Here is a 20,926-nt window from a genome sequence, read left to right as displayed (position 1 = left end):
CCAAAAACATGAGTTACGCTGGATTTCCTTCTTTTCACCCTACATCCAATTCTTCAACAAGACTTGTCCATTCCACATTGAAAATATATCCCCAACATGATCACCTCTTCCTAGGTCTACCACTACCCTTTCTAATCCACACTACCATCATCTCTTGCCTGGGCTAATTCCTTCAAGCCTCCCAACCGGTCTTCTTTTTTTTGTCCATGGCATGTGGAAGTGCCCAGGCCAGGGATTGAACCCAGACCACGGCAGTGACAACACTGGATCCTTAAACTGCAAGGCCACCAAGGAACTGCCTAAATGGTCTTCTTGTTTCTACTCTTGCCCCATATAATCTATTCTCCCCACAGCAACCAAAGTGATCTTTTTGTTGTTGTTGTCTTTTTTTGTTAGGGCTACACCTGAGACATATGGAAGTTCCTAAGCTAGGGATTGAATTGGAGCTGCAGCTGCCAGCCTATACCACAGCCATTCTGGATCCGAGCAGCATCTATGAGCTATGCTGCAGCTTGTGGCAATACAGGATTGTAAACTCACCGAAGGAGGCCAGTGATCAAACCCATATCCTCATGGGTACTAGTCGGGTTCTTAACCCACTGAGCCACAATGGGAACTCCCACAGTGATCTTTTAAAATTATAAATAAAATTATAAATAAATCTGGGAGTTCCCATCATGGCTCAGCAGTCAAGGAATCCAACTAGGAATGATGAGGTTGCAGGTTCCATCCCTGGCCTCACTTAGTGGGTTAAGGATCTGGTATTGCCGTGAGCTGCGGTGTAGGTCAAAGATGTGGCTCGGATCTGGCGTTGCTATCGCTGTGGCATAGGCCAGCGGCTACAGCTCCGATTGGACCCCTAGCCTGGAAACCTCCATATGCCATGGGAGTGGCCCTATAAAAGGCAAAAAGACAAAATATATAAATAAATAAATAAAAATTTTAAAATAAAATTAAAATTAAAAAATAAAATTATAAACAAATCTGATCACTTCACTTTCCTCAAAATCACTATGATGGCTTACCATCATCTTAAAACTCAAAGTTCTGGAGCTCCCGTCGTGGCGCAGTGGTTAACGAATCCGACTAGGAACCTTGAGGTTGCGGGTTCGGTCCCTGCCCTTGCTCAGTGGGTTAATGATCCGGCGTTGCCGTGAGCTGTGCTGTAGGTTGCAGACACGGCTCGGATCGTGCGTTGCTGTGGCTCTGGCATAGGCTGGCGGCTACAGCTCCGATTTGACCCCTAGCCTGGGAACCTCCATATGCCGAAAAAAAAAAAAAAAAAAACCCTCAAAGTTCTGACCAAAGCTTCTCTAAACTGTCCCCTCTGTTCCTTCCCAACCTCATCACCTATCATTCTCTCCATTCTACTCCACTGCAGCCACATCAGCACTTCTGTAATCCTTTTAACCCACCAGGCTCATCGCCACCTCAAAATCTTCTTTCCCTCTGCCTGGAATGTCCCTTCTTCCAGCTTGTCACATGGCTAGCTCCTTCAGTTCAGGTCTCTTCTCAAATGCCATCTCCTTAGAGAGGGCTTCCTTGACACCCTGTCTAAAATAGTCCTCTCTAGGCCCAACGCAGTGGGTTAAAGGATCTGGTGTAGGTCACAACTGCAGCTTGGATCTGATCCCTGGCCCAAGAACTCCATATGCTACAGGGAGGCCAAAATTAATAAATAAACAAAATTAAAATAAAAATAAGTCGGAGTTCCTGTTGTGGCTTAGTGGAAACGATTCTGACTTGTAACCACGAGGTTTTGGGTTTGATCCCTGGCCTTGCTCAGCAGGTTAAGGATCCAGCATTGCCATGAGCTGTGGTGTAGGTCGAAGATGCAGCTCGGATCCCAAATTGCCATGGCTATGGTGTAGGCCAGCGGCTGTAGCTCCAATTCGACCCCTAGTCTGGGAAACTCCATATGCTGCAGGTGCAGCTCTAAAAAGCAAAAAAACAGAAAACAAAAAGAAACCCCTCCAAGCATGTAAAAATATATTTTGCTATAAGGTTTAAGTGTATTTACATATGGTATGAATTAAAAACAGGTAATAAGATGTAACTAACATTGCACAACATTGTAAATTAACTATACTTTAATAAAAAAATTTTTAAAAAGGCATAACTAACAAATCTAAGTAAGGAAGTTCCCTTGTGATGCAGCAGGTTAAGGGTGCAGCCTAAAAAACCCCACAGACTTAAATCCAAGTAAGGACTCACTAAACACACAAGTTTATGAGAACTCATCATGACCCTTTTTGTATCAGATAATTAGAACATCCTTTTTCATTGTGCAGAACAAGCATCCTGTAAGAATTCAGAACTACTGTGTGCCTATAAGTGCACACAATAGTTCTAGAAGCCTTAAACTAACAGAATATGAAACTGTGTAAAACCAGGTGGATTTCTCCAACTTTCAGACTCTTTATAAACATCTATTTGTATCTATATCTATATTGAGAGAGATTGCTTTCTGGCACCATTTACAAAGGCAAAAATTACCACTGGAAAAAAGCAATGACAGACCTGAGTTCAAAACCTAGTTATGGGAGTTCCCGTTGTGGCTCAGTGGTTAATGAATCCGACTAGGAACCATAAGGTTGCAGGTTCGATCCCTGGCCTCGTTCAGTGGGTTAAGGATCCAGTGTTGCCGTAAGCTGTGGTGTAGGTTGCAGACGCAGCTCAGATCCTGCGTTGCTGTGGCTCTGGAGAAGGCCAGCGGCTACAGCTCCGGTTAGACCCCTAGCCTGGGAATCTCCATATGCTGCGGGAGCAGCCCTAAAAAGACAAAAAACAAACAAACAAAAAATCCTAGTTATGTTAAAAATAGAACTATCATGTATGATACAGCAACCCCACTCCTGTATATATCTGGAAAAAATGAAAACCCTAATTTGAAAAGATATAAGCAGTCCAATGTTCACTGCAGCATAATTTACAACAGCCAAGATACGGAAGCAATTAAGTGTTCATCAGCAGAAAAGGATAGAGAAGGTGTGATAAATATATACAATGGAATATTAGCCATAAAAAAGAATGAAATATTGCCATTTGCAGAAACATGGATGGACTTAGAGAATATTATACTAAGTGAAGCAAGTCAGACAAAGGTAAGTATTATTTAATATCACTTACATGTGGAATCTAAAAAATAATACAAATAAATCTATATATAAAACAGAAACAGATTCACAGATGTAGAAAATAAACTTATGGTACCAAAGGTGATGGTGGGGAAGGGATAATTAGGAGTATGGAATTAACTGATACAAACTACTATATGTAGGAGTTCCTGTCATGGCACAGTGGAGATGAATCCAACTAGGAACCTTTCTTTTTCTTTTGTCTTTTCTAAGGCCGCCCCGAGGCATATGGAGGTTCCCAGGCTAGGGGTCTAATCAGAGCTGTAGCCCCCGGCCTACGCAACAGTCACAGCAACTCGGGATCCAAGCTGCATCTGTGACCTACACCACAGCTCACGGCAACGCTGGATCCTTAACCCACTGAGCAAGGCCAGGGATCAAACCCGGAACCTCATGGTTCCTAGTCGGATTTGTTAACCACTGAGCCATGACGGGAACTCCACCAACTAGGAACCTTGAGGTTGTGGGTTGGATCCCTGGCCTCGCTCAGCAGGTTGGGAATCTGGCGTTGCCTTGAGCTGTGGTGTAGGTCGCAGACGTGGCTGGGATCTGGCATTGCCGTGGCTCTGGCATAGGCCTGCAGCAAAAGCTCAAATCAGACCCCTAGCCTGGGAACCACCACATGCCACGGGTGCAGCCCTAAAAAGACAAAAAGACAAAAATAAAAAATAAATAAATTAAAAAAATAATAAACTACTATATGTAAAATACATAAGCAACAAGAATTTACTATATGGCACAGGGAACTATATTCAATATCTTGTAATAATCTATGATGGAAAATAATCTGAAAAAAAAATGTGACTGAAACACTTTGCTGTACACCTAAAACTAACACAGTATTGTTAAGTCAACTATACCTAAATTTAAAAAAATGATATATCACAATTCAAACAAACAAAAAACCCTAGTTATAAACTTTGGATAGTAAATTTTGTGAGCCTTAGTTTCCTAATCTGTAAACTGAGGATAATAATACCTACACCTCAGTGTTCCATGAAGTTAACAGGATCTGCCTATAGTTACTAGTGTTTAATAAATGACCGCTGTTTTTAGGATTAGTGTGTTTACCTGTGACCTGGAAGGGAGCCTGGATAAGCCGCTGCTGAACTCCCCTGAGTAGCTCCTCTATTTCCTTCTGTATATTGCAGACAACCTCTTCCATCAGTCCTACGTCAGCAATTCCTTTCCAGAACATCAAAGTGTCCTCTGGAAAAAGAAGGATAAGACAGAGGGTAAACAAGGGCTGCTACATGTACTTAGGCATATCGTTACAATGTTAAATTCAAAATTATTTCAATTTGAAATGACTTCTTCTTGGGTTATTTCTGGGAAAAGAAAAGAAGCTTTTGGAACATTAGCTGCCTTCCTGAGATGGCACCTAATTATGTGGACTCTTCAGCAAAATAGGGACTTGTGACAACTGCGTCAATTTGTGATGGCTCTGGCTACAGGAAACCCTATCTTCATCAATAAAAATATTAAATAAATACTAAAATATTATTTATTTAAATAGCTCAATTTAAAATTAAATAATATATAATGTTAAAAAGCTAAATAGGGGAGTTGCATTGTGCTCAGCAGGTTAAGAACCCAACTAAAGAGTTCCCATTGGAGTTCCTATTGTGGCACAGTGGAAATGAATCCGACTAGTATCCATGAAGATGTGGGTTCAATCCCTGGCCTCACTCAGTGGGTTAAGGATCTAGTGTTGCTGTAAGCTGTGGTATAGGCCAGCAGCTACAGCTCCGATTTGACTGCTAGCCAGGGAACTTTCATATGCCACAGGTGAGGCCCTAAAAAAGCCAAAAAAAAAAAAAAAAAAAAACCAAAAAAACCTGACTAGTATCCATGAGGATGTGGGTTCAACCCTGGCCTTGCTCAGTGGATTAGATGATCCAGCGTAGGTTACAGATTTGGCTTGGATCTGGCATTGCCATGTTTGTGGCATATCTCGGCAGCTGTGTTATGGCGTAGGCTGGCAGCTACAGCTCCAATTAGATCCCTAGCCCAGGAATTTTCATATGCTGCAGGTGCAGCCCTAAAAAAAAAAAGAAAGAAAAGAAAAATTAAATAGGAGTTCCCTTGTGACACAGTGAGGTAAGGATCTGGCATTGTCACTGAAGTGGTTAAGGTTGCTGCTATGGTCCAGATTCAATCATTGCCTGGTAACTTCTACATACTAGGGGTGTAGCCAAAAACTAATAAAAAGTAAAATAGGATTTCCTATTGGGGCTCATTGGGTTAAGGACCTGGCGTTACTTGTAAGCTGTGTCATAGGTCTCACAGACGTGGCTCAGATCGAGTGTTACCACGGCTGTGGAGTAGGCTTCAGGGGCAGCTCCGATTCAACCCCTGGCCCAGGAACTTCCATATGCTGTAGGTATGGCTATAAAAAAAAAAAAAAATATATATATATATATATATATACACACACACATATATATAGAAATAAAAATAAAAGTTAAATAATAAAGAAATGAAATGAAATTAAAGATATATTACCTCGGGTCATATACTTAAAAAGCAAAACAAAACAGTTGAGTAGGTGGGGTTATAAGCTCCCTGAGGATAGAGGCTACGTCTTTTCATCTATCTAGATTGAGCAACAGTGTCAGCTAAAAAAAGGCAGCAATAAATATTTAAGTGAATTAATGAATGGAGGATGATGTGAAGTTTCTCCTCTCCCCTCTAGGTTAATCATTACTAATCACCATCCTCTACAACACCTGCTACCTAAGTTTTTCTTCTAACATCTTGCAGCTTGGTTTTCTAAGAAATGTGCCAAAGTTGGAGTCAGTATAACAGGATAAAAAACATGGACTCCACAATTATACTTCAAAGAAACTTAAAAAAGAAAAAAAAGGAGTTCCTGTCGCGGCGCAGTGGTTAACGAATCCAACTAGGAACCATGAGGTTGCGGGTTCAGTCCCTGCCCTTGCTCAGTGGGTTAACGATCCGGCGTTGCCGTGAGCTGTGGTGTAGGTTGCAGACACGGCTCGGATCCCTCGTTGCTGTGGCTCTGGTGTAGGCCAGTGGCTACAGCTCCGATTCGACCCCTAGCCTGGGAACCTCCATATGTCGTGGGAGCGGCCCAAAGAAATAGCAAAAAGACAAAAAAAAAAAAAAAAAAAAAAAAAAAAAAAGACGTGAACTCCAGAGTTAAATAGCTGAAATTCAATTTGCTCTGACACTAGTTATGTGACTGGTTTTAGACAAGTTGCTAAACCTTTCTGAATCTCATTTATTTCTTCATACAATCTGATGTTGCAGGGCTATTGCATGGATTAAAATAAAATATTTGTAGCTATAATTAGTATTAAAATGCATAAGAAAAACCAGCACAGGAGTTCCCGTCATGGCTCAGTGGTTAACGAATCTGACTAGGAACCATGAGGTTGCGGGTTTGATCCCTGGCCTTGCCCAGTGGGTTAAGGATCCGGCATTGCCGTGAGCTGTGGCGTAGGTTGCAGATGCAGCTCGGATCTGGCAATGCTGTGGCTCTGGCACAGGCCAGTGGCTACAACTCCAATTCGACCCCTAGCCTGGGAACCTCCATATGTCGAGGGAGCGGCACAAGAAAATGGCAAAAAGACCAAAAAAAAAAGAAGAGAGAGAGAAAAACCAGCACGAGCAATGAAGAGGGCTTCTGTGTCCACAATCATAATGATGATAAAAGTCACAAACCCTGCAAGATATCTGAGCCCCACAGAAAGTACCTGAAATTTCCTCGGAGTCTTTCTTCACGCCTTCCTCTGTGGCCATGGTGACAGCAGCAGTGAGAGCAGAGTTCCATTCCAGCCCAGCCTCTTCCATGCTCTCTTCTGAGATAGCAATCTGTGTGATGCTACCTAAAAGCAGTCATTTAAAGGTAAGACCAGTGAATTTTATGAAAAAGTCATAGCTATCTTCTATCTCATACAGCCAAAGAGGTCCTGATATTTTAATTCTCTGGCCTTTTGTCTGCAGGTCCCTATATTGAAAACTAGAATCTTAAGTAAGCAGGGATGAATATGGAATTTTCCAAAGAAAATCTTCCCTGCAAAAGTAAATGCTTTCTTCTGACTTTGAATAGCAGATGAGAGATAACTTCACAAATGAAAGATACAGTCACACAACAGCAATCTGCTTTCTGAGCAGTTATGGTTTTGAAAGAGATGGAAGGTGGGCATGATTGCCAGGCTGCCAGACTCAGACTTAGTGAGGATGAGGAGGACTTGAAATAATTTAAAAGAAAATTATAGGGAGCTCCTGCTGTGGCACAGCAGGGTTAAGGATCCGGTGTTGTCTCTATGGCAGAACAGGTTCAATTCCCAGCCCAGTGTAGTGGGTTAAGGATCCAGTATTGCCATAGCTATGGCATAGGTTGCAGCTGCAGCTTAGATTCGATCCCTGGCCTGGGAAATTCCATATGTTACAGGTTCAGCCAAGAAAGAAAGAAAGAGAGAGGAAAGAAAGAAAGGAAGGAAGACAGAGAGAGAGAGAGAAAGAAGGAAAGAAGGAAAGAAAGAAAGAAAGAAAATCATGGGAGTTCTCTGGTGGCACAGTGGGTTAAGGATCCAGCATTGTCCCTGCTATGGCACAGGTTCAATCCCTAGCCCCAGGACTTCTACATGCCATGGGCATAGCCAAATAAAAAATAAATTAAAAAATTTTTTTAAAAACAGAAAAAGAGGAGTTCCCGTCGTGGCGCAGTGGTTAACGAATCCGACTAGGAACCATGAGGTTGCGGGTTCGGTCCCTGCCCTTGCTCAGTGGGTTAACGATCCGGCGTTGCCGTGAGCTGTGGTGTAGGTTGCAGATGCGGCTCGGATCCCGAGTTGCTGTGGCTCTGGCATAGGCCAGTGGCTATAGCTCCAATTTGACCCCTAGCCTGGGAACCTCCATATGCCACGGGAGCGGCCCAAAGAAATAGCAAAAAAGACAAAAAAAAAAAAAAAAAAAAAGAAAAAGAAAAAGAAAATTATGGTGCTTAGTCAAGAGCCCTACTACAAGCATGTTTGATACTAACCATCTAGCATACATGAAATTACGATAACTTATTTATCAGGCTATGTAAGAGAAAGTGAGAAATGAGACCAAAAAAATGAGGTAAGAAATCCATAATAGCAGATTCATGGAGGAAAAAATCTTTTGCAATCAATTATATATTAAGATTTTGGAGTTCCCATTGTGGCTCAGCAGTAGTGAACCTGACTAGTATCCATGAGGATGCGGGTTCAATCTCTGGCCCAGCTCAGTGGGTTAAGGATCTGGCATTGCCATGAGCTGCAGTGTAGGTTGCAGACATTGCTGAGCTCTTGTGTTGCTATGGCTGTGGTGTAGGCTGGCAGCTACAGCTCAGATTTGCCCCCTAGCCTGGGAATTTCCATATGCTGCAGGTGTTGCCCTAAAAAGACAAAAAAAAAAAATTATATTAAGATTTTAAACAAAAAGAACTAAGAAAAATCAAACTGATCAGACAGAAATATAAACAAGTATGGACTCTCCACGCTGGAGTGTATCAATAATCAAGCAAGTCAGTCATATCAATATGGACAATCAAGTAAAGAAATTTTGGTCAAATTAAAAAGGAAGTAGATAACCTCTCAGCATCTTTCACTTTTTAAGTGAAAGTGTCACATGACCAAAAATTGCTAGATATTTTATACTTTCTTGAAAGGAACTTAGGTTTCAAGAGATTTGGCTTCTACTCACCCAGCAGTTACTCACAGAACATTAGGGCTGACCAAAAGAAACCTTGAGAGGTCATTTGCAAAGCACAGTACTTCCCTTACATCCTTTAGTGTTCTTGTGTCTCTGTCAAGCATATTTATAAGTCTCCTGGAAGTAGTTTAGACATGTTCTAAGAATCTTAGCTGTGCTAACTCTCTAGCAGGACTGAGTCCTTAGTAGAAATCTCACATGGCTACACCTTTCTTAGAGAGAGCCCTAGTCCCAAACTCAACAATACTGAAGTTAAGTGTGCTCCCAGCCTATCTCATTTGTGAGGAAGCCTCAGCTTGGTTATCTGGATCCCTTCCAGATAGAGCTCTTTGATCCTTAGAGCAAAATGTCCATAGTCCAGCCAATGATATGTCTTTGATACATCTCAGTTCAACAGCTGAAAACGATTCACCTTTCTAATCCACCTTCCTGCCTTGACCATTAGCAGTAGAGCAAAAGGTTTTCAAAACAATCTAACTTCTAAGATATGCCAAGTGACACCCAAGTGAAACCATTAAATAAACATTATATGGGAGTTCCTGTCATGGCACAGCGGAAACGAATCTGACTAGGAACCATGAGGTTGCAGGTTTGATCCTTGGCCTTGCCCAGTGGGTTAAGGATCTGGCATTGCCGTGAGCTGTGGTGTAGGTCCTAGATGCGGCTTGGACCTGGTATGGCTGTGGCTGTGGTGTAGGCCGGCAGCTGTAGCGCCGATTAAACCTCTAGCCTGGGAGTCTCAATATGCCACAGGTGCAGCCCTAAAAAGCAAAATAAAAAAAAAAAAAATTTGAATCACCTTTCTAATGTTTACCATGCATTATAATAAACAAGTAAGGGAGTTCCTGTTGTGGCTGACTAGTATCCATGAGGACACAGGTTAGATCCCTGGCCTCATTCAGTGGCTTAAGGATCTGGTGTTGCTGTAAGCTGTAGTATAGGTCTGAGGCTTAATTCACCTCCTAGCCTGAGAACTTCCATATGCTGTGGGTGTGGCCCTAAAAAGACAAAAAAAAAAAAAAAAAAAAAAAGAAGAAGAAGAAACAAGGAAGGAGATATGGCCAACATTTGGGAGAGAACAAAGATCTGTTTCTAAAGCATGGACTCCCACCCAAGATTACCATACCTTATATCAATGCTCAGGAGAACTGAAATTAAGAAACACAAAGGAGAAATGAGAGGCAATGTGCTACTGAAAAACACAGTGGGTTTTCAGGTGGTTTCCTACCCCCTACCATCGGCCGAAGTGGGTGTCTGCACCACACTTGTCTGCTGTCCTGGCACTGGGGCTCTTGCACTGCTGATCAGAAGATCAAATTTGGTGCTTCTGCAGGTATTGGAGCAAACCTTGTCATGTTGGTAAAAATCAATCTGTCCGGAGTCCATCATTTTCCTATGCAAAGAGACAAAAAGTACCAGTTTAGCCTGCACTTCATCTAGAGGGGAAAAAATAAGAGACAAAGTTGCTGAGACTATTCTGTAGATTAGTGAAACCTAATAGTATTAAAAGTTATTGGGGAGTTCCCGTCGTGGTGCAGCGGTTAACGAATCCGACTAGGAACCATGAGGTTGCGGGTTCGGTCCCTGCCCTTGCTCAGTGGGTTAACGATCCGGCGTTGCCGTGAGCTGTGGTGTAGGTTGCAGACACGGCTCGGATCCTGCGTTGCTGTGGCTCTGGCGTAGGCCAGTGGCTACAGCTCTGATTAGACCCCTAGCCTGGGAACCTCCATATGCCACAGGAGTGGCCCCCAAAAATAGCAAAAAGACCAAAAAAAAAAAAAAAAAAGTTATTGGGTTGGGAGTTTCCACTGTAGCTCAATGGGATCCTCAGCATCTTTGCAGTGCTGGGAAAAAGGTTTGATCCTTTAACAATGCGTTAAAGGATCTGGCATTGCCACAGCTACAATGTGGCAACTCTGTAGGTTGCAACTCTGACTCGAATCTGATCCCTGACCCGGGAACTCCACATGCTGCGGGGCAGCCAAAAAAGAATGAAAAAGTCAATAGGTTGTAAAAATTCTAATTAGGGCTATAAAATTTTCATCGGTTCTGCCCACATTTACAAGTACTCCTTTTTCTTCCCTAGTCTACTCATTACGAGTATTCTCTTTTATTTCCCATTATCACTAAGCTTTATATATATTTAGCTATCCTGACGATAGCTGATTTCCCCATAGAATCTCATTGAAATCAAACTCAAAGAAGGAAAAGACTAATTCATATCTCAGCACAACTGAGAAATGCCACAGAGGAATTACAGTTTTGTGATAAGATTCTGATGTATTGGTATTTGTAGACCAGCAAGATCTGTTGCCACTTCTGAAGACATAAAACTTCAGCATATTTCTTCCCTTAAAAAAAAGGAAGTTCCCTAGTGGTGCAGTGGGTTAAGGATCCCACATTGCCACAGCTGTGTTGCAGGCCAGCAACTGTGATGCAGGTTCAGTCCCTGGTCTAGGGACTTTTTTGGCTGTGGGTGCAGCCAAAAAAAAAAAAAAAAAAAAGATAACTCTTCTATAAATAGAGAGCAAAGTTGATTATACTATATCCGTACTATAAAATGTCCTCATAATTGGATACATAAGACATTGTTATTACAGGCCATGAGCAAAATCATGGGGTATTTTAATTATATTACTCTATGTTATAATGTCACTTGGCTTTCACTAAAGAGTTTTTTTTAGGCACTCGAGTCTTTTTTACATTTGGGGGAAGTTGGCATACGTGTGTTTTTCTGGGCAAATAAAAAAAAGCTAAGAACAACAAAAAAGAAAGTTAACAGGTATTCATCCCCAATGTCATACAACTACTGATCTCTCCCCAACACAGAGATATTGTCAATATTTCAGCATATTTTCTTCCACTAACTTTACTTAACATGTGTGTGTTTCTATTTTGGCCACACCCACAGTATATGGACATTCCCAGGCCAGGGATTGAATCTGATCAAAGAAACCAGTATGTGTGTGTGTGTGTTTTGGTTGTTTTTTTTTTTTTGTTCTTTTGTTTTTGTCTTTTGTCTTTTTAGGGCATATGGAGATTCCCAGGCTAGGGGTTGAATCAGAGCTGTAGCTGCGGGCCTACACCACAGCCACAGCAATGCCAGATCTGAGCCTAAGTCTATAATCTGCACCACAGCTCATGGCAACACCAGATCCTTAACCCACTGATCAAGGCCAGGGATCGAACCTGTGTCCTCATGGATATTAGTCAGATTTGTTACCGTTGAGCCATGACAGGATCTCCTTTGTGTGTGTTTTAAAACAACTAAAATCACATAAGTTCCTGTGGTACAGTAGGTTAAGAATCTGACTGCAGGAGTTCCTGTTGCAGCACAGCAGAAACAAAAAGCTAAAATCTCACTGTTTAATTTATATTATATTTTGTTTTCTTTCTTACATCATAAGGACTTTTCAAAGCACATAAGACAAAGGTAAGAGGTTTTGAGGTTCTTATACATGTTCTGTGGGGAACTTTTAATTCTTTTCTTTTTTTTGTCTTTTGTCTTTTTAGGGCCATACCTGCTGCATATGGAAGTTCCCAGGCTAGGGATCAAATCAGAGCTGTAGCCACCAGCCTATGCCACAGTCACAGCCACGCTAGATCCAAGCCATGTCTGCAACCTATATCACAGCTCACAGCAATGCCAGATTAACCCACTGAGTGAGGCCAGGGATTGAAACTGCATCCTCACGGATGCTAGTCAGACTGGTTTCCGCTGAGCCATAATGGGAACTCCTGAAACTTTTAATTCTTTTTTCTCTCTTTTTATCTTTGCTTTTTAGAGCTGCACCCTCAGCATATGGAAGTTCCCAGGCTAGGGGTCTAATCAGAGCTAGAGCTGCTGGCCTGCGCCACAACCATGGCAATGGAGGATCTAAGCTACATCTGCGACCTACACCACAGCTCACAGCAATGCCATATCCTTAACCCACTGAGCAAAGCCGGGCATCGAACCCACAACCTCATGGTTACTAGTCAGATTTGTTTCTGCTGCACCTTAACAGGAACTCCTGGAACTTTTAATTCTTAACTGCATTTAAAATTTTTCTATCAATTTCTTGCTCAAGAAATACCAACTATGGAGCTCCCATTGTGGCTCAACAGTAACCCACCCAATTAGGATCGATGAGGATTCGGACTTGTTCCCCGGCCCCACTCATTGGGTTAAAGAATCCAGTGTTGCCAAGAGCTGTGGTGTAGATCGCAGACATGGCTTGGATCCCACGTTGCTATGGCTGTGGTGTAGGCTGATGGCTACAGCTCCAATTCTACCCCTAGCCTGGGAACTTCCATATACCGAGGGTGCGGCCCTAAAAAGACCAAAAAAAAAAAGAGGAAAAGAAAGAAAGAAAAAAGAAATACCAACTAATTTAATTACAGCAAAAGGGGAAAAATTACAATAATAAACTTGCTGCACAAAGAGATGGGTGGGGATGTTATACATTCTAAAGTTTACAAGAGTTCCCATCGTTCCCAACTAGGAACCATGAAGTTGCCAGTTTGATCCCTGACCTTGCTCAGTGGCTTAAGGATTGGCGTTGCTGTGAGCTGTGGTGTAGGTTGCAGATGCGGCTCGGATCTAGCGTTGCTTTGGCTCTGGCGTAGGCTGGTAGCTACAGCTCAGATTGGGACTCCTAGCCTGGAAATCTCCATATGCCATGGGAGCAGCCCTAGAAAAGGCAAAAATACAAAAAAAAAAAAAAAAAAAAAGTTTACAATGGTATAATGATGGCAAAGATTGTATTCACTGTGCATAATTGTTATTTATGAACAGCACTTTTCTATTCTACCAAATTATCCCAGGATTTGTCAGGCAGCATACATCTCCATAGTTGTCAAACTTGCTTAGCACCTGGCTTAGCTCTACCTATGCTTAGCAACCTCAAGCAGGACTGTCATCTACTCCTGAGCTTCTCTACCCAGAGAAGATCCTACCCAACATTCTATCATCAGAAAAATTTGCCCTGGGAGTTCCTGTTGTGGCTCAGCAGTAACGAACCCGACTAATGTCCATGAGTATATGAGTTAGATCCCTGGCCTTGCTCAGTGGGTTAAGGATCCAGCGCTACCATGAGCTGCAGTGTAGGTCACAGACACGGCTTGGGTCTGCTATTGCTATGGCTGTGGTGCAGGCCAGCAGCTGTAGCTCCGATTCAACCCCTAGCCTGGGAACTTGCATATGTCACAGGTGTGGCCCTAAAAAGCAAAAAGAAAAAGACTAATTTACCCCGGATGCTGGGAAGAGTCAATTTAATTCAACTTTCCTTTTCTCACAGGGATTTTAAGAATAAGTCAAGGAAGGTCAAATAATGCATGGATTACTCAAGCCAATCCTTCAGAAAAAATAAAAATTCAAATTAAAGAGAAAAGACTGGAATTCCCTGGTGGCCTAGCGGCTAAGGACTCAGCACTGTCACTGCTGTGGCTCAGATTACTGCTGTGTCTTGGGTTCCATCCTTGACCTGGAACTTCTGTATGCCACAGGTACAGCCGATAAATAAATAAATTAATTAGAAAGACTGGGCTCTCTGGATTCTACCATGATTAAGTGCCCCAAAGACAGTTGAAAGGTATGGGCTCACCTGAGCATGATTCCACCCAGACGAATAGCTCTCTTCCAGTCCTTCAGGGTGGATTTGCCAGCCAGATGAACAAAATGCTTGGGGCTGATCAACTGATCATTGAACTAATGTAAAAAGAAAAGTCCAAAATAATCCAATGTCAACTTAGGCAGGCCAAGAGGGGAAAAAAGACATAACTTTACTTCTGATGTATAAACAATACCCAGATGACATCTTAAGTCATAGCCTTGTATTCTCTACCCATCTGTCCCATGTGCAGAGAAGGCGATCCTGCCCTGTCCTGGTACAAAGCTACAGATGACAAGAGGAGTGTCAGAGATGAATATACTGATTTGGATCTAATATCCGTTTATGCCCTGAATCAAGCAGGTGTTACAAAGACTGTTAAAATGAAGTAATCTATCCAGCCCTAATGACAAGATTCAGGATACGGTAGAAAGAACAAATATGGTAGAAACTAACAGCACTACAGAGCCTCAAAAGTCTGTAATTCTTAATGATTCCAGGACAATGCCAGTGATGATACCAACTATTTATGGGTAAAGCTATGGCTACCAGTGGAAACAGAATAAGCAATTATTTCCACATTGTGCTCTCATGAAAATTATTTTTATCAATAATAATTTTCAACAAACTACTAAATTACACATCACTGTGACATTTTACATATACTATCTCAGTTCATCTTCTAGCAACCTTACTGTGTGTAATTATTTTTACTGTAATATATAAGGCTCTGAAATATTAAATACCTTGCTCAAGGTCACCCAGCAAGTCAGTGATAGAGATGGGACTCCATTCATTCAACAAATATTTACTGACAAATATGCCAAGCACTATTTTAGATGCTGGGGATACACTGGTGAACAAAACAGACAAATTCTCAGCTCTCAAAGGACTTATAGTCTGGTGGGACTTGAATCCAGGTCAATTTCACTCCAAAGTCCTTACTTTTTTTTCACTGTGACACAAAGGGACTAGAGTCACAAAACGGGGGAAAACATTGATAATGGGGGAAGAGAAAGATGAAGCACTGAAACCACACCGTTTGAAAACAAGGAGCCCCAAAATAGGGCCTAGCAAGGAGAAAGGACAATTACCTTGACACATTTTACATTTATTCCTGGACATACAAACTTCTTCCAAAGGAGAATGGCTTTGCTCTCACCACAAGTTATAGGGTAAGCAATTTCCATGTCCTCATTTGCTTCTATAGTGCTTGCATCTGAAAATGGGAAAATATCAGTTATTTATCAAATACTCTTCCCCTGGAGTTCCCGTCATGGTGCAGTGGTAAACGAATTCCACTAGGAACCATGAGGTTGCGGGTTCGATCCCTGGCCTTGCTCAGTGGGTTAAGGATCTGGCATTGCTATGAGCTGTGGTGTGGGTCGCAGACGTGGCTCAGATCCCACATTGCTGTGGCTCTGCTGTAGGCTGGTAGCTACAGCTCCAATTAGACCCCTAGGCTGGGAACCTCCATATGCTGTGGAAGAGGCTCAAGAAAAGGCAAAAAGACAAAAAAGAAAAAAAAAAAAAAACATACTTCCCCAAAGCTTAATTCAACACCTCTAGTCTCAGAGTTCCCATCATAGCTCAATGGTAATAAACTCAACTAGTATCCATGAGGATACGGGTTAGATCCCTGGCCCCACTCAGTGGTTTAAGGATCCCACATTGCCATGAGCTACACTGTACGTCACAGACGCAGCTCAGATCTCATGTTGCTGCGGTTGTGGCATAGTCTGGTAGCTGCATCTCCGATTCGACCCCTAGCCTGGGAACTTCCATATGCAACAGGGTGGCCCAAAAAAGTAAAAAACAAACAAATCAAAACAAAACAAAATCTCTAGAGTCTGCTGGTTCCAGCGAAGGGCTAACAGTTCACACTGGTTGATACTGGTTAGGAATTTCCTGGAAGAAGTATGGCATAACAGCTCTCTTACCAAGCCCCCACAGTGCCAGATACTGCATATGTGCTCTTACAGGCTCCATCTTTTTTTAATGATTTTATTTATATTTATTTATTTACATATTTATTTACCGGCTATGCCTGTAGCATGTGGAAGTTCCCAGGCAAGAAACTGAACCTGCACCACAGCAGCAACTCAAGCTACTGCAGTGACAACACCAGATCCTTAACCTGCTGCGCCACAAAAGAACTCCTATAGGCTCAATCTTAATTAGCTCTTTAGAAAATTCTATGAGGCTGTGATTGTTTCCTATGTACGTCTGTAGGTCTCAGAAAGATGAAGGTACTTTCCCAAGGAAACACAGCAAAAAGTAAGAACTTGGGATTAAAATCAGGTTTGTCCAATTTCCAAGTTTCTCTTCAGTTTCCTTCCATTGACTGCCCTCCAATCAACAGATCATCAGTCCTCATCCACAACTTCCCCAATGACAGAGATCAACTTTGAGGCTCCAATTTCTCTGAGGGATTTATATAGATGAAAATATTTTCAGCAACCCCCGCAAAGGGAGTTCCCACCATGACTCAGTGATTAACAAACCCCACTAATATCCACGAGGACGCAGGTTCGATCCCTGGCCTCGCTCAGTGGGTTAAGGATCCGGCATTGCCATGAATTATGGTGTAGGTGGCAAACATGGCTCGAATCTTGCGTTGCTGTGCCTGTGGTGTGGGCTGGCAGCTGTAGCTGATTCCACCCCTAACCTGGGAACCTCCATATGCCACAGAGGAGGCCCTAAAAAGACACATGCAAAAAAAGAAAAAGCAACCCCAGCAAAGTGATGTAATTATCAACTGATAAGAATTCCCTTGTGGCACAGTGGTTAAGGACCTGGCATTGTCACTGCAGTGGCTTAGGTCACTGCTGTGGCACAGGTTTGATCCCTGGCCTAGGAACTTCTATGTGTCACAGGCACAGTCAAAGAAAAAGAAAAAGAAAAAAAATTATCTGACAGCCCTAGCATCTTAATTAGTCGTGTCTCTAGATATGCCATCATTAAACTGATAGCTAAGCACTGGTAGGGCACACTGGATAGGGGGTGGAAATAAGGCACAAAAGGCAAGAAATTTCAACCAAGGAAGCTAAGGTCAAAAGTACTAGAACGGGGAGTTCCCTTCATGGCTCAGCAGTTAACGAACCCGACTAGGATCCACAAGGACACGGGTTTGATCCCTGCCTCGATCAGTGGATTAAGGATCCAGCATTGTCATGAGCCATGGTGTAGGTTGCAGATGCAGCTTGGATCCTGTGTTGCTGTGGTTGTGGCATAGACCGGTGGCTGCAGCTCCAATTCGACATCTAGCCTGGGAACCTCCATATGCCGCAGGTGTGGCCCTGAAAAGCAAAAAAATAAAAAATAAAAGGCACTAGAACGGGAGTTCCCACTGTGGTGCAATAGAATTTGACTGCAGTAGCACAGGTTGCTACGGAGGTGTGGGTTCCATCCCCAGCCCAGCACAGTGGGTTAAAGGATCTGGAGTTGCCAGAGCTGTGGCATAAAGTGTGCTATAGGTTGAAGATGAGGCTCGAATTCAATCTATGGCCCATGAACTTCCATATGCCTTGGTTACAGCCATTAAAAAAATAATAAAAATTTTTTTTAAAAAAAGGAGTTCCCATTGTGGCTCAGCAGTAATGAGCCCAACTAGTATCCATGAGGAAACGGTTTGATCCCCAGCCCCACTCAGTGGGTTAAGGATCTGGCATTACCATGAGCTGTGGGTATAGGTCACAGACATGGCTTGGATCCTGTGTTGCTGTGGGTGTGGTGTAGGCAGTTAGCTGCAGCTCCAATTCAACTCCTAGCCTGGGAACTTCCATATGCCGTGGCTGTGTCCTTAAAAAAAAAAAAAAAAAAAAAAAGTACTAGAACAACAAAAAACTTACCAATCCCTTCTTCAATTTTGTGTATCGTGTGAGTTTCTACTGCCACAACTGCTGTGTTGTTCTCGGACCCAGCTTCATAAATCCTGTTGTAAAAGTGTCCATCGATAAACAAACTACATAAATCATGAAAAAATTAATATTCACAGCATGGGGTTAAGAAATTTGTTTTAATCTATCTCAAAAGGAATAAAATAATATACTTTACTACTCAATGTTAGTGTTCTGTTCAGTGCCTCATTGTATTTAAATTCCAAGCTTCCAGAACTGCTTAGCAGCTACTACCATTGAAAGGAATCAACAACTTTCCTCACCCCAAAGGAAAGTTACTCTTGCACCTATTTACACTGTTCCTTGTTACTATTTTACACCAGACTTTACCCTTCCTAGCATTAAAAGCTCATGGAGTTCCCATTGTGACACAGCAGAAATGAATCTGACTAGTATCCACGAGGATGTAGGCTCAATCACAGGCCTTGCTCAGTGGGTAAGGGATTCAAGCTGTGGGATAGGTCTCAGACTCAGCTCAGATCCCGAGCTGCTGAGGCTCTGGCATTGGCCAGCAGTGGTAGCTCCGACTGGACCCCTAGCCTGGGAAGTTGCATATGCTGCAGGTTCAGCCCTAAAAAGCAAAAAAAGAAAAAAGTAAAAACAAGCTCATGACATAAGAATTAAGTCATAGAATTCTCCAAACAAGACTAATAAGTAATACTGCTGTATAGTTCAAGCCAGGAAGAATCTGCTGATCACAGAAATGATGTCCCTTGTTGGAATCTAGGCACGTCAGCCATTTTTACACTTTAGCACTTTTCTTTAAGGGCTGTATCTGCGGCATATGAAAATTCCCAGGCCAGGGGTTATATTGGAGCTGCAGCTGCTAGCCTACACCACAGCAACATGGGATTCTAGCTACGTCTGTGACCTACACCACAGCTCACAGCAACGCCAGATCCTTAACCCACTAAGCAAGGCCAAGGATCAAACCTGCATCCTCATGGATACTAGTTGGATTTATAACCAGCTGAGCCACAACAGGAACTCCCACTTTAGCATTATTTAAGGCACCATATTCAAATGATCCACATGAGCAAATACTAGTTTAAAAAAAAAAAAAAAAAAGAGGAGTTCCCATTGTGGCTTAGTGGTAACTAAGGACATTGGGTTCAATCTCTGGCCTCACTCAGTGGGTTGAGAAGTCTGTGTTGCTATGGCTGTGGTGTAGGCCAGCAGCTGCAGCTCTGATTGGACCCCTAGCCCAGGAACTTCGATATGCCTCAAATGTGGCCCTAAAAAGAAAAAATTAAAAAAAAAGAGATTATGCCCAAAGTAACTAGCAGTAGAGGTACCACTTAAGCAAAATCTCTCTCCAAAATGTTTCTACCTTCTTTTTCATCTTTTGTCTTTTTAGGGCCACATCCGCGGCATATGGAGGTTCCCAGGCTAGGGTTCTAATTGGAGCTATAGCTGCCAACCTGCGCCACAGCCACAGCAATGCGGGATCTGAGCCATGTCTGAGACTTACACCACAGCTCATAGCAACGTCAGATCCTTAACCCACTGAGCGAGGCCAGGGATTGAACCCATAACCTCATGGTTCCTAGTCGGATTCATTTCCACTGCACCATGAGGGTAACTCCTGTTTCTACCTTCTAAGAAATGGTTCAGATAACCTACCATGATACAGTGATGACTTTTAACTTCCATAGTAGGAGTTCCCATTGTGGCTCAGCAGTAATAAACTTGACTAGTATCCATGAGGATGCTGATTCAATCCCTAGCCTCCATCAGTGGCATTGCAGTGAGCTGTGATGTAGGTCGCAGATGCAGCTCATATCCCATGTTGCTGTGGTGCAGGTCGGCAGCTGCAGCTCCAATTTGACCTGTAGCCTGGGAATCTTCATATGCTGTGGGTATGGCCCTAAAAAGCAAAAAAAAGAGAAAAATTTCCATAATAAACCTAATGTTAATTACTGCATCTTGTTATCATAAAGCACTGCCTGAATCCTTTGCATCAGTGACTACCCACCCACATGGTGACATCTTTAGCACAGATCTCCCTTCTAAATTCCACACCAGGACACAATTAACTACTAAATAAATAAAATCATGTGTTTTTGTTTTTGTGTTTGCTACAGAACACAGCAGCTTGATGTGGGATCTCAGCTCCTGGACCAGGAACTGAACTCAGGCCACAGCAATGAACATGGCAAATCCTAACCATTAGACTACCAGGGAACTCCCTAAATAAATATTTTTGGACACCCCATAGGACTCTGTTGAATTCACTATGTCTAAAATAACCAAGTTCTCTCTCCTCTCCCACCTCCCAAACTACTCTTCTTCCTATATTCCCCATCCTTGTTAATGGCATCACACCGCACAGTAGACTAAAACAAAAGCCTGGGAATTACACTAAATTTCTCTCTTTTCCTCCTCCTCAACTCCTACAGTCAGTCACCAAATCCTGCCAGATGCAACTCAACACTAGTCAGCCTCCCTGTCTCTATTTCTACCACTAATGCCTTAATTCAGGCTAAGTCATCTCTAGGCTGAAGTGGTCTCTTTGCCTCTTCCTGGTCGTCTGTATTCCTCCCACAGTGATCACGGAACACCCCCCTTAAAACCCTTCATGAACCCTCTCCAT

The 20,926-nt window shown here is 42.6% G+C and overlaps 1 protein-coding gene across 7 annotated transcripts in view; it reads right to left on the bottom strand.

Moving 5' to 3' along the window:
* Positions 1-20,926, bottom strand: part of GMEB1 (glucocorticoid modulatory element binding protein 1) — a 43,693-nt gene that overhangs the window by 9,200 nt on the left and 13,567 nt on the right. For 4 of the 7 annotated variants that reach the window (XM_021095680.1, XM_021095683.1, XM_021095684.1 and 1 more), the window contains 6 exons: positions 18,286-18,398; positions 15,529-15,653; positions 14,429-14,532; positions 10,079-10,236; positions 6,857-6,988; positions 4,209-4,346 (listed from right to left, as the gene is read on the bottom strand). In XM_021095680.1, the coding sequence (XP_020951339.1) occupies positions 4,209-4,346; positions 6,857-6,988; positions 10,079-10,236; positions 14,429-14,532; positions 15,529-15,653; positions 18,286-18,398 (770 nt within the window). The remainder of the gene's footprint in view (positions 1-4,208; positions 4,347-6,856; positions 6,989-10,078; positions 10,237-14,428; positions 14,533-15,528; positions 15,654-18,285; positions 18,399-20,926) is intronic. The other 3 variants (XM_021095685.1, XM_021095687.1, XM_021095686.1) reach the window with 1 other exon arrangement.

This window comes from Sus scrofa, chromosome 6 (genome assembly GCF_000003025.6).
Source record: "Sus scrofa isolate TJ Tabasco breed Duroc chromosome 6, Sscrofa11.1, whole genome shotgun sequence".
Classification (NCBI taxonomy): domain Eukaryota; kingdom Metazoa; phylum Chordata; class Mammalia; order Artiodactyla; family Suidae; genus Sus; species Sus scrofa.
Note: the sequence above shows the minus strand (reverse complement) of the source record. Positions and strands in the feature narration are given on the sequence as shown.